The 13,897-nt window shown below is 46.2% G+C and overlaps 1 protein-coding gene across 1 annotated transcript in view; it reads right to left on the bottom strand.

Annotated features, from left to right (window-relative positions):
- Window positions 1-13,897, bottom strand: part of LOC126205577 (uncharacterized) — a 326,088-nt gene that overhangs the window by 295,306 nt on the left and 16,885 nt on the right. The window contains exon 3 of the mRNA XM_049938872.1: window positions 8,319-8,633. Within this exon, the coding sequence (XP_049794829.1) occupies window positions 8,319-8,633 (315 nt within the window). The remainder of the gene's footprint in view (window positions 1-8,318; window positions 8,634-13,897) is intronic.

Below are 13,897 nucleotides of genomic sequence, written 5' to 3'. Positions count from 1 at the left end.
TAATGGACACTTGGAGGTTGTGAAAATGGTCACAGGCACAAAGGACTGTAGACTGGCTGGCAGAAGAAGTTTTGACCTACAGCGAACCTGACCCCATCTTACTACGAGATTCCACTTTGCCCAAATTTTTCAATAGTTTCCATAAAAAATAGTGACTTGGTGGCGGTGAAAGTGTCCCCATCAGTCCTGATGAAGACCAGCCAGTGAGCCAGGCCTTGCTCCTAGGTTGTAGACAGGGAAGGGAAGACAGCAAGGGTTATAAGAAGCAGCATTAAAAATCCACTGCAAACTAAAGAAATAGCTGTAGAGGAATGGCCAACTTGAAGCTTAATGCATTTCTTTTACAAAGCCTCTGCCGCTCTGGTCAGGGACACCACTGGGTCACAGCAAGGGCTGCCTGACACAGCAGTCATTTCTAGGAGTTACGATGGTCCAGAATGACAAGCGACCACTCTAGGCATACACGGGGAGGCATCAGTTCGGGTATGAGATGCGTGGTCCCTGGATTGTCAGAAGGGACATAACAATCCAACCACATAGATTGGCTACCATGCTGGCTATATAGCGTTAAAGGACAACAGTGTCGAGGTAAAAATGGAAGAGATGGTAAGGTCGCACGTCTAAGAAGTTGAGCAAGGTGTTCTCCCTTGATGGTTCATACTAGGAGAGAAAATTTAGAAGGGAAGATCAAACCCATAAGGGGTACGAAAAACGTCCAAAAGGAAATGTGAAAACGAGAAGCAAGAAGACCAAAACCTGGAAAGAATATCAGAACCGAGCATGACAGCCGAGCCGACGTAAACAAGGACACTGAGAAAGGTGAAGGAGGACGCAGAGGGGAAGGAACGAGGACAGGGAGGGAGGGTCAAGAGGTATGGCCTCATGTGCGTCACGCACGAATTCACGAAAGGAGGTGTGAGCGCCCTGGGAGTGGAGCCACAGTAATGGGCGTTTCACAGTGTGTCCCTTTCGGCAATATGCTATCTGCCAAGTGCATTGTGCATGGTCCAGCGAAATCGTAGAAAGAGGGTGGAACGAGGGAAAACTTTTCCATCCAACAGTCATGGAAGCTACGACTTGTGTGTTCTGAAAAAGAGCGCTAAGAAATGAAGATTAGTGACCAGTCCAAAGTTTTTTCAAGAGGAGACTGCAGACTGGTAGTTAAAGGTTAAAGACATGCGGCTATGACGTAGGTCCACTTCCCCATGATTTTCGGAACGGTGCGAGCGAGGAAGCGAACGACTGGAGGACGATTTTAACAATAATAAATTACACTAATGGCTACCGACTCATTGGTGGGCAATGTTTTTTCCAAGGGACTCTGAACAAAACAGGCACAGGGGAATTGTGCTCTTCCTATAGTCGTATCATTCTCGTGGAAGAACTCAATGTAGTAGCAGGCAATTATTCTCCTATCAACATTCTGGTATTCTGATAGAAGACGTTACTCTGGTAGGAGACTTCATCTCCGGAGGCGCTTTGGCTGCAGACGGCTTTCTGCGAATGTCTCTAGTGGCAGACTTAGATGAAGACAGATGGATTTCACTTACGGAGCGGACTGGGGCGATACACCCATCCGCAATATTCAGTTCACTCGTCCACACGCTCATAATGGTGAGAGCATGTAGGGGCATCAGATGGTTAGGGCGGAACAGAATGAAATGTTTGCTGCTGTTTCAGTAAAACTCACGCTGGCTTTTCATGACCAAGCGGAAAAGTACAGTTGTATGTAATCTCATCTCTTTCCGGAACGACCCTGCAATCGCTGGTTTCATCTCGCGTATATGTTTTGCTGTATTAGCATGTAAGGAAGTTGATCTGCATCAAACCCGTTTCGCTTTTAGAGTTTCATTTCTCACTCTTAAGTTCTGTTTTTGCTCCTTAAGAAATCTTGTAATGTCCTTTATCAGTTTCTGCATACTAAGAACTTGTAGTAAATATTGGTACTTACCTGGGCCAAGATTTTGATTTGTAATTAGTTATCTCTTTCACGAAGTTAGTAGACAGTAAGCTATGGGAATACCGGTAGCTCGATTTTAATGCTAGGGCCATCCTTTTAACATTAATTGCATTAATGAGACCTGCTGCGTAACTTTTATTAAGCATTTGTGTTTCGGGAAGCAATCTGCCACCCAGTAGAGTCACTCGTGCAGATCAAGTAGAGGCCTCACACCGGCAACTTAGCTCAGCGAAGAAAACTGGACCATACGATTTTTGGGCTGACATCGTGCAGAACACACTTTCAGCGAGTCACGGTGATATTAAAATACACACGAAGATTTTTCTGTACCCCATATTCGAATGTTGTGCCGGTTAGCGTTGACACTTATGTGCAAGTTTGCCTCATCGCAGCAAATGTTTCTATCCCTTTTTGGTGTCCAGCATTGCCGTAGCGTAATTCGTACGCTGAATGTAGTGTTCCTTTCTCAGTGCTTGCAAAATGTGAACCACATACGGTTTCATTTTCAGCTTTGTTTTAAGAACATGGCAAACGATTATTCGTGTCATTTGTAGCGCTCTACTGACTAAATGCGTTGATTTTCCTGCAATATGTCAAAAGGAATGGCGAAGTCTTTCTTTCAACGTTTTGTGTTCATACACATGTCCGGCTAGTACTTTTACCTTTGTGCAAACATCCTGTATCTTCAAACTGCTAACACCTTCTGCGAACGTTGTTGTACTCTGGAAACGCTTGATCTTATCGCTTATGAAATGTTCTCTGCAGCATGATGACAGAACTACAACTGCAAAATTCTAGCACGCACATATCTGCCATTTTCACTAACACTCTAAGAAAGAAAAAAGAAGAAGGAGGAAAATAAAAAAAGACGGACCACAAAGGAATTATCCGAATTGGACGAAAATCGATAGACGTGTTTTACATGTATAGACAACAAAAAGATTACAAATTCAGAAAAATTGGATGATTTACTCAACAGTAAGAGCTCCACGAACTGAGCAAACCAGTATCGCGTTGATCCATTTCTGGCCCTTAAGCAAGCAGTTATTCGGCTTGGCACTGATTGACAGAGTTGTCGGATGTTGTCTTTTGCGATATCGTGCCAAATTCTGTCAAACTGGTGCTTTACGTCGTCAAAATCCCGAGATGGTTGGAGGGCCCTGCTTATAATGCTTCAAATGATCTCGACTGGGGAGAGATCCGGTGACCTTGCTGGTCAACGCAGGGTTTGGCAACCACGAAGCCAAGCAGTAGAAACTATCGCAGTATCTGGGTGGGCATCATTTTGCTGAAATTTAAGCCCAGGATGGCTTGCCATGAAGGGCAACAAAACGGGGCGCAGACGGTGGCGCCGTATGGCGGGCGACAATCCTGTCTCTATGCTCCCCCGTTTACTACTTTTGCGAGCTGCGCGATGAAATTACGCTGCAGCGTTACATATTCATCCATCGGCTACCGAAGTTTACAACTCAGCTCTTTCCATCAATACCTCTAAGGATATCAATTTGTATAACTCCATTATGCTGCGTTTTTTCTTTTTTTCCCTTAGAGTGTACGCCATGAACTGTTTACTTACGCATCACTACACATGAACACGCTGTGATTCACTGCACTTGCACAACGATCCAAATTCTGAACTCACTTTTACACTCTCTGCAATTCTCATCGATGTATCTCTTCGCATTAGATAGTTGTAGCCTTCTGTAACTGCTATATTCTTTTTGAATTATCATGTACAAACATCACAAAAGTTTTGCATCAACCCGGTTCCCAGAACTCCTGAAGATAGATGTTGACTGTGGATATTGTATCACAGACACAGTCCCTTAGCCTTTTCAGAGATGTCACTAAACCCGCCCAAAGATGTAAACAACCATGACCGAGCGAGGTGGCGCAGTGGTTAGCACACTGGACTCGCATTCGGGAGGACGACGGTTCAATCCCGTCTCCGGCCATCCTGATTTAGGTTTTCTGTGATTTCCCTAAATCGTTTCAGGCAAATGCCGGGATGGTTCCTGTGAAAGGGCACGGCCGATTTCCTTCCCAATCCTTCCCTAACCCGAGCTTGCGCTCCGTCTCTAATGACCTCGTTGTCGACGGGACGTTAAACACTAACCACCACCACCACCTAAACAACCATGCATGAGCAGCGCCCGTTAGACGGAGGGGGTCTGACAATTAATCAGTTCCTGTCATTCCACCAGGAAGGAGGTACACGCCTCACGTAGTCTGTATTTCAACTATGCCTAGACGGTCGATACCGCGGTTCGATCGGGTCCGCGTTGTTACTTTGTGCCAGGAAGGGCTCTCAACAAGGGAAGTGTCCAGGGGTCTGGGAGTGAACCAAAGCGATGTTGTTCGGACATGGAGAAGATATAGAGAGACAGGAACTGTCGATGGCATGCCTCGCTCAGGTCGCCCAAGGGCTGCTACTGCAGTGGATGACCGCTACCTACGTATTATGGCTCTGAGAACCCTGACAGCAATGCCAACATGTTGAGTGACGCTTTTTGTGCAGCCACAGGACGTCGTGTTACGACTGAAACTGTGCGCAATAGGCTGCATGATGCGCAACTTCAGTCCCGACGTCCATGGCGAGGTCCATCTTTACAACCGCAGCACCATGCAGCGTGGTACAGATGGGCCCAACAACTTGCCACATGGACCGCTCAGGATTGGCATCACGTTCTCTTCACCAATGTGTGTTGCATATGCCTTCAACCAGACATTCGTCGGAGACGTGTTTGGAGGGAACCCGGTCAGGCTGAACGCCTTAGACACTCTGTCCAGCGAGTACAGCAAGGTGAAGGTTCCCTGCTGTTTTGGGGTGGCATTATGTGGGGCCGACGTACACCGCTGGCGACCATGGAAGGCGCCGTAATGGCTGTATGATACGTGAATGCCATCCTCTTACCAATAGTGCAACCATGTAGGCAGCATACTGCGAGGCATTCGTCTTCAGGGACGACAATTCGCGCTCCCATCGTGCACATTTTGTGAATGACTTCCTTCAGGATAACGAGATCGCACGAGTAGAGTGGCCAGCATGTTCTCCAGACATGAACCCTATCGAACATGCCTGGCATAGATTGAAAAGGGCTGTTTATGGACGTCGTGGCCCACCAACCATTCTGAGGGATCTACGCCGAATCGCCGTTGAGGAGTGGGACAGTCTGGACCAACAATATCTTGATGAACTTGTGGATAGTATGCCACGACGAATAAAGGCATGCACCAATGTAAGAGGACATGCTACAGGGTATTAGGGGTACCAGTGTGTACAGCAGTCTGGACCACCATCTCTGAAGGTCTCGCTGTATGATGGTACAACATGTGTGGTTTATATGAACAATAAAAAGGGCGGAAATGATGTTTATGTTGATCTCTATTTCAATTTTCTGTACAGGTTCCGGAAACTGTGGGAACCGAGGTGATGCAAAACGATTTTTGATGTGTGTATATCATTTTATACTCAAGTTTCTACATGCAAACATAACTTCCACATTTTGTCTATCAATTTAAATAAATATCTTTGTATTGAAAGCATTGAACGGACTTATTTACCCAGTTATGTTGGGACCTTCAGTTTAAAATGGATTCCGAGCCACGGTGAAACTCGTCATTTTTCACATTGAACAGCCATTAGATAGGTGAAGATAGCTATAAGTGACACAAAAAACCTAGGGCTGTATAGGCTTCGACACTAGACCTTTGGATTTGCAATCTGGAACTTACCTGCTGAGACAAAAAACCAAAAAATACATAAATAAGCCATCAGCTCCTTGCAATACTATCGGTATCCATATTTTTGTTTCGAAATTATTGACATATCTATACAGTTTTAGTTGCTGGTATCGCTATCAAATTTTGTATACCTACGGGTATTGGAATGTCCCTGTTGTGGTATATAAGTAAGGGACCAGGTAGGTGTACAGCAATTTGGACCACCACCTCTGAAGGTCTCGCAGTATGGTGATACAACATGCAATGTGTGGTTTTCATGAGCAATAAAAAGGGCGGAAATGATGTTTATGTTGATCTCTATTCCAATTTTCTGTAGAGGTTCCGGCCTCTCGGAAGTAAGGTGATGTAAAACTTTTTTAATGTGTGTATATCATTTTATACTCAAGTACTCAAGACGGATGAAGGATTCTTTGTTTCTGCCCCACGTCACATTCTCTAACCAAAGTTTCTACTTTTGACTTTCCACAGATAAATTTATATGCTTGGACCAAATATCGATGTCCCTTCTTTATGTAATATTTGTTGTGTGTGCTGTATAAGAGAGAATGGTGCCTAAGTATCTTCACCATACGTAATTTAATATGAATATCAACGCCAAATATTCTGCATGCACTAGCGAGAAAGGTAGCCCAGTGGATAGCACAATGGACTCGCATTCGCGAGGACGACGGTTCAAGTCCGCGTCTGGGCATCTTGATTAACGTTTTCCGTGATTTCCCTAAATCGCTCCAGGTAAAGGGCACGAGCAATTTCTTTTCCTGTCCTTGAAAGAATAAGAGGTTGTTTTTTGTCTCTGTGTCGGCCGCGGTGGCCGAGCGGTTCTAGGTGCTTCAGTCCGGAGCCGCGCGACTGTTACGGTCGCAGGTTCGAATCCTGCCTGGGACATGGATGTGTGTGATGTCCTTAGGGTAGTTAGGTTTAAGTAATTCTAAGTTCTAGGGGACTGATGACCTCAGATGTTAAGTCCCATAGTGCTCAGAGCCATTTCAACCATTTTTGTTTTGTCTCTAATGACCTCCATGTCGACGGGACGTTAAACCCTAATTCTCCTTTCTTTCTTCCTTCCTACGAGCACCCAAAAGTTCTGCAGACAGACGCTACAGAATAACTCTATCTGCTGGAGCCTCACGTCGTAAACTATCCCCTGCCAAAGTGCATCACCCCAACACCCATCTTCTTACGTACACAACACTATATTTGTAGCAGTGCAGTGCCTCAATGTCGAATGAGGAATACTGCACGGGGGATCCCAACACTGATCAGAAGTGTCTGGACACTCCGACGAAATGCGAAACTGACCGCTAGACGTCACAAGAGGCGGGAAATACTGTGCTGTCAGGAGAGAAGCAATTACAGCAGAATGGGTTGGTTACGAAATCTCAATGACTTCTAACGTGGAGCAGTCATTGGATGTCACCTGACTAACAGACCTATAAGGGGCATTTCACCTCCTGAAGTCGACTGTTTGTGAGTGGCCGCGCGGATAGAGGCGCCTTGTCACTTACTGCGCGGCTCCTCCCGCCGGAGATTCGAGTCTTCCCTCGGGCATGGGTGTGTGTGTTGTTCTTAGCATAGGTTAATTTAAGTAGTGTGTAAGCCTAGGAACCGATGACCTCTGCAGTTTGGTCCCTTAAGAACTCACACACATTTGAACATTTCCTAATGGACAGCCACCATCGAGCATTGCGGAGAGTGGTTGTAAAGAAATCGCATGAAATCAGCAGAAGGTATCATTCCTGAGTTTCAAAGGGCTACCAGTAATTCAGTTAGCACCATTATTGTGCTTAGTGAGTTAAAAAGAATGGAGTACAACGATCGATCACCTCCTCATAAACCACATTCTGTGCACACTCAGTGCTAAACGTCTCTTGAGGTGGTGCAAAGAGTGACGTCACTGGGCAGTGGATGGCTAGAAACGCGTGTTTGGACTAATGGAGCATTCTATACAGTGTGGCAATCCGACAGAAGCGTTTGGGTATGCCTGGAGAACGTTATCTGTCATCGTTTGTAGTGCCAACAATGAATTACGGAGGAGGTAATGTTACGGTATGGGGATGTTTTTCATAGTTAGGGAGTGATCCTCTTATTGTGCTTAAGCAAACAGTAAATTCGGAAGAATATGAACATATTTTACAACATTGTGTACTGTGTACAGTATAGGAACAGTTCGAAAATAATGATTGAGCAGCATGACAGTGCACTTTGCCATAAAGCATCATCAGTTTGGCAATGGCTTGTGGACAATAACATTTCAGAACTGAACTGGCCGGCCCAGAGTCCTGAGCTAAACCGAATAGAACTCCTTTGGAACGAAACAGAACATCGAATTCACCCAAGACCCTAGCGTACAACATCACTACCTTCTCTAGTCTTGACTCTTGAGGAAGAATGGGCTGCCATTTCTCCGCAGGCATTCAGTTACCCCTCTGTAAGTCTCCCCACCAGAGTTGAAGCCACCATAAAGGCGAAGGGTGAACACATCTCATATTAACGTCTGGATGTTTTTGGTAACATAGTGTCTGCCGGCACTGTGCAAGACCCTAATATATTAACAGCCTTGACCGTGGAGGCAGAAACAGAAACTCTATAACTAGACAGAAATGTGTAAGCTGACCGAATCGAGGCCGTCTCCTGCAGCTTTGTGCGCCGAAGCGAGCTGCCTCGGTTGCGCTGCAGCGGAGTCGACGGCGGTAGCTGGGCTGGCGGCGCTGCGTGACCTCTTGACATCGGGCTTCCGTAGCGACGCCATCCACGCCTGGGTGACACGCGACGGCGGCAGCTGAGGTGGGCGGGGGCGAGGGCTCGATCGGTGACCTAAGGCTATGGGCACGCACTGCACGGAACCAAACTGAGCGGCATCCAGTGCAGCGCGCACTGCCGACGCCGATGCTGAAGGCTGAAGTGGTCTCTGCCTCGGCGACGACTCCACCTGCGAGAGGTAAACACCTCAGGGCTATCTTATGAGCTGCTGAGGAAGCTGCAAGATCAAAGGAGTACTTTTACACACCACCAGCGAATAGTTAAATGATTAGTAATGATCCACTCGTGTGGTTAGACATGGTTGACTGCGTCCTTGATAACGAGTATGCCTACCCACACATTCCCAAGCAGTCCGACATCAGGCACTGTTACATCCAAATACCTCGCAGATCTGAATATTACACGGTTCAACGGTACCGTCCTAATGGCAATCCACAACAAGGCCCCTTTCAAACACAACGCTGCCACAGAAGATACGTGGAATCTCCGTGTCCTTCACAGGGATGACTCATAGGTGCAACCATGTGTCTGTTCAAAGTAGTGTACTTTGTTACCTCCCAGAGCAAACAAGAAAAGTGATCGTGTCTTCGCAAGGAAATGCGTCTACTTGCTGCTAAAACCATTAAATTTTTTTGACAGTAAGACGGAGAAACTGGTGACAGCGCCAGCAGAAAGACGATGGAAAATGCAAACAAAATGTTGAAGCAGAATAAGCCGATGGTGTGCAAATTAATGTAGGAGGAAAATGATGATGAGTGGAGTGGGATACATGTGTATGTTCCTAAGAGCCGGCCTGAGTGGCCGAGCGGTTCTAGGCGCTACAGTCTGGAACTGCGCGACCGCTACGGACGCAGGTTCGAATCCTGCCTCGGGCATGGATGTGTATGATGTCCTTAGGTTAGTTAGGTTTAAGTAGTCCTAAGTTCTAGAGGACTGACCTCAGAAGTTAATTCCCATAGTGCTCAGAGCCATTTGAACCATTTTTTGTTCCTAAGAATGTAAGGAGGCCATTTCTATGTGTGTGTTAAACCAAATCAGCGTGAAAATTAAGTTTTACCCTTCTCTCAATATACACATAACTGGTTTGTCCACCTTTGGCAAGGGTAACTGTGACGACGCATCATGGTGTGGAAGCAATGAGGCCTTGGCAGGTAGCTTAAGGGAGTTTTCACCACATACGCACACGCAAGTCACCTAATTTCTAACAATACTGGGGAGGGAGCCGATGAGCTGAATCATATCCGAGAGGTGTTTAATCGGATTCAGATCTGGCGAGTTGGGGCGGTGGGGGGGGGGGGGGGGGCACCACATCAACTGAAACTCGCCACTGTGTTCCCCGAACACTCCATCACACTCCTGGCCTTGTGACGTGGCGCATTATCTTATTGAAAAATGCCACTGGCGTCGGGAAACATGATTGTCATGAGAGGGTGTACGAGTACTGCAACCCGTGCTCAATACTTCCTGGTCATCATGCCGCCTTGCACGAGCTCCACTGGACCTATAGGTGCCTCTGTGAATGTTCCCCAGCGCATAACAGAGCTGCTGTCAGGTTGTTTCCATCCCGCAGTAGAGGTGTCAAGGAGCTGTTCCCCTCGAAGACGACGGATTCGTGACCTCCCATCAGTATGATGAAGAAGGTGTCGGGATTCACCAGACCATGCAACGCCCTGCCACTGCACCAAAGTCCAGTGACGATGGTCATGCGCCCATTTCCGTCTTAGTTGCCAATGATGGGTACTAACAGTGGCAGGTACATGGATCATCGGCTGCAGAGGCCCATCGTTAAGTGTAACCGGTGCACTGTATGTTCAGAAGGACTTTTACTTTGCCCAGCATTAAAGTCTGATGTTAGTTCTCCCACAGTTCATGGCATGCCCTGTTTTACCAATATGCACAGCGTACAACGTCCGACATCTGTAATGAGTGGTGGCCAACCAACCCCACGACATCTGGACGCGGTTTCACCTTCGTTTCGCTACATGTTGAAGACACTCACCACAGCACTCCTCGAACACCCAAAAGTCATCAGTTTCCGAAACACCGCGCCGAGCCTACAGGCCATCACAATCTGCCCTCGATCAAACTCAGATGGATCGCAGGCCTTCCTCATTCTACACACAGACAGCACACTCGCAGATGCTACATGCACCATTTGTGTGTATGACCAGCTGTCATTCCTCACAAGGTGACACTACTATTGCCTGCATGGGTTTATATTGATAGTAAGTCAGTGGTCGTAATGTTCTGACTGATTAAGGTATAAATGAAATACTAAAAATCTGACAACTGAACAGTGCTTTCTTATAAGTCCATTGAACATATCGAATAACATGTGTATTGTTCAACCCAGTGTTACTGCTATCTGAGCAATCGAAGAAAATGAAAGAAGAGAGCACCTAACAATATATAACCCTGTAAAGACGAAGGAATCCCCCTGCATAAATCATGGAACAACATGAAAGGTGGACATTCGATATAGGTGGACTGGATATTTATTTGCGTATAGTCTCAAGAATGAATGGAAATTTCATGTTACGAGAGCAACGCAATCGCGTGTGACTACTGTGGAATAGTCGAACTACGGGAGTGGCAGTAGTATATCTGAAATTGTGTTTCTTTGGCTCAGTTGCAGAGCGGAAAGTAGTTAAGTGTTGGATATGGAGTAAGCTGGCAGAACTTTTAGTGTAGTGCATATTGGAGGAGGATTTTTCTGAAGAAAATTGTTAGGAATTATAGATCTGATGGAAGGACTTACAGATGCAGCTTTTATGAAACACAGAGAATAGATTTGCATTATGGATATGTTTTTAAGATCTCTTGAATGTTCATGATGAGAAATTTTACTGAAAAATGTTTGCATTCTGAAAGATCATTCAGAGAGACTTACTCAAAAACTATGAGAAATGAGAGACGAAATTTGTCACAAAGAAAGAAGAGAAAGTTCTAATAACTACTAACAGTCTTTTCCAGCAAACATTTTTAACTTAGTGTATAAAACATATTTAGTAAAAGCAGTACCATGGTGCACCAATGTAAGTAAGCTAGTATAGATATTCATATATTTATTCTGGTTTTCCATTTCAATGTCATGTTTCTTCACTTGACAGACAGATTGATTTATATTAGAACCGAATACATTTTGCACTGGTTAAACCAATTTTTGCTAGGGTCTATGACAACTTACTTTTCTATGATTTTCTGTTTTCAGTGTCTCTTTGTGTGCAGCTGTGTTAGCGATGAAATTTCTTTCATATGGCATGTTGTATAGTTTGCTTGGCACTTCCTTTGCTTGTAGTTAGATGCTTTGCTTTTTTCTATGTTGTGTAAAAAGTGCGATGTAATACTCTAATTTTAGCGAGATCTCCACACCTTAAGTAGTAGATATAATATAGAAACTTATGAGTTAGCAAGTTACCAGAGGTGTATGTTAAGATGATGGTTAGCCATGGTAGAGAAAATGAGAGTTAATGAAACGATTTGAAGTGATGATATGAGGTATAAGATGTAATAAACGAATATGGTTTTATATGAGGTGATGATCTGAGAAGTGCACTGTTGAAAAAACAGGTTTTGAGTTTATGGTTTTACTAATTTGGATATCCTGAAGTTCAGGTTCGAAGTTTGAGCAATATTTAAGGCACAATTTGAGTACTATGGAAGTTATATGATTCAAAGATAAAGTTTAGGGAAATGTAAGTGATGAATAAGAGATTTTCGAAGTTAGTTCTGCGAGATTTAAGAAGTTGAAGGATGGAAATACACTCCTGGAAATTGAAATAAGAACACCGTGAATTCATTGTCCCAGGAAGGGGAAACTTTATTGACACATTCCTGGGGTCAGATACATCACATGATCACACTGACAGAACCACAGGCACATAGACACAGGCAACAGAGCATGCACAATGTCGGCACTAGTACAGTGTATATCCACCTTTCGCAGCAATGCAGGCTGCTATTCTCCCATGGAGACGACCGTAGAGATGCTGGATGTAGTCCTGTGGAACGGCTTGCCATGCCATTTCCACCTGGCGCCTCAGTTGGACCAGCGTTCGTGCTGGACGTGCAGACCGCGTGAGACGACGCTTCATCCAGTCCCAAACATGCTCAATGGGGGACAGGTCCGGATATCTTGCTGGCCAGGGTAGTTGACTTACACCTTCTAGAGCACGTTGGGTGGCACGGGATACATGCGGACGTGCATTGTCCTGTTGGAACAGCAAGTTCCCTTGCCGGTCTAGGAATGGTAGAACGATGGGTTCGATGACGGTTTGGATGTACCGTGCACTATTCAGTGTCCCCTCGACGATCACCAGTGGTGTACGGCCAGTGTAGGAGATCGCTCCCCACACCATGATGCCGGGTGTTGGCCCTGTGTGCCTCGGTCGTATGCAGTCCTGATTGTGGCGCTCACCTGCACGGCGCCAAACACGCATACGACCATCATTGGCACCAAGGCAGAAGCGACTCTCATCGCTGAAGACGACACGCCTCCATTCGTCCCTCCATTCACGCCTGTCGCGACACCACTGGAGGCGGGCTGCACGATGTTGGGGCGTGAGCGGAAGACGGCCTAACGGTGTGTGGGACCGTAGCCCAGCTTCATGGAGACGGTTCCGAATGGTCCTCGCCGATACCCCAGGAGCAACAGTGTCCCTAATTTGCTGGGAAGTGGCGGTGCGGTCCCCTACGGCACTGCGTAGGATCCTACGGTCTTGGCGTGCATCCGTGCGTCGCTGCGGTCCGGTCCCAGGTCGACGGGCACGTGCACCTTCCGCCGACCACTGGCGACAACATCGATGTACTGTGGAGACCTCACGCCCCACGTGTTGAGCAATGCGGCGGTACGTCCACCCGGCCTCCCGCATGCCCACTATACGCCCTCGCTCAAAGTCCGTCAACTGCACATACGGTTCACGTCCACGCTGTCGCGGCATGCTACCAGTGTTAAAGACTGCGATGGAGCTCCGTATGCCACGGCAAACTGGCTGACACTGACGGCGGCTGTGCACAAATGCTGCGCAGCTAGCGCCATTCGACGGCTAACACCGCGGTTCCTGGTGTGTCCGCTGTGCCGTGCGTGTGATCATTGCTTGTACAGCCCTCTCGCAGTGTCCGGAGCAAGTATGGTGGGTCTGACACACCGGTGTCAATGTGTTCTTTTTTCCATTTCCAGGAGTGTAGTTTGAGAAATTTTATAAGTATAGTTGATATTTAATGCATGCATGGGGATGACTGAGAATTTCAGGTGAACACGAAGTGTTGACACATGACTCTATGATACCTCCTCTTTTCCTTCCCTAAACACATGATCATGAATCCAAGGCAGATACCTGAAATTTTAAAGTAGTGATAATTTTGGTAACAAAGAACATACGTTTCTAGTCATAGGTTCTTTTTTCATGCTTTTGATGTGAAGATACCAATTTC

The sequence above is a fragment of the Schistocerca nitens genome, chromosome 1 (assembly GCF_023898315.1).
Source record: "Schistocerca nitens isolate TAMUIC-IGC-003100 chromosome 1, iqSchNite1.1, whole genome shotgun sequence".
Taxonomy (NCBI): domain Eukaryota; kingdom Metazoa; phylum Arthropoda; class Insecta; order Orthoptera; family Acrididae; genus Schistocerca; species Schistocerca nitens.
Note: the sequence above shows the minus strand (reverse complement) of the source record. Positions and strands in the feature narration are given on the sequence as shown.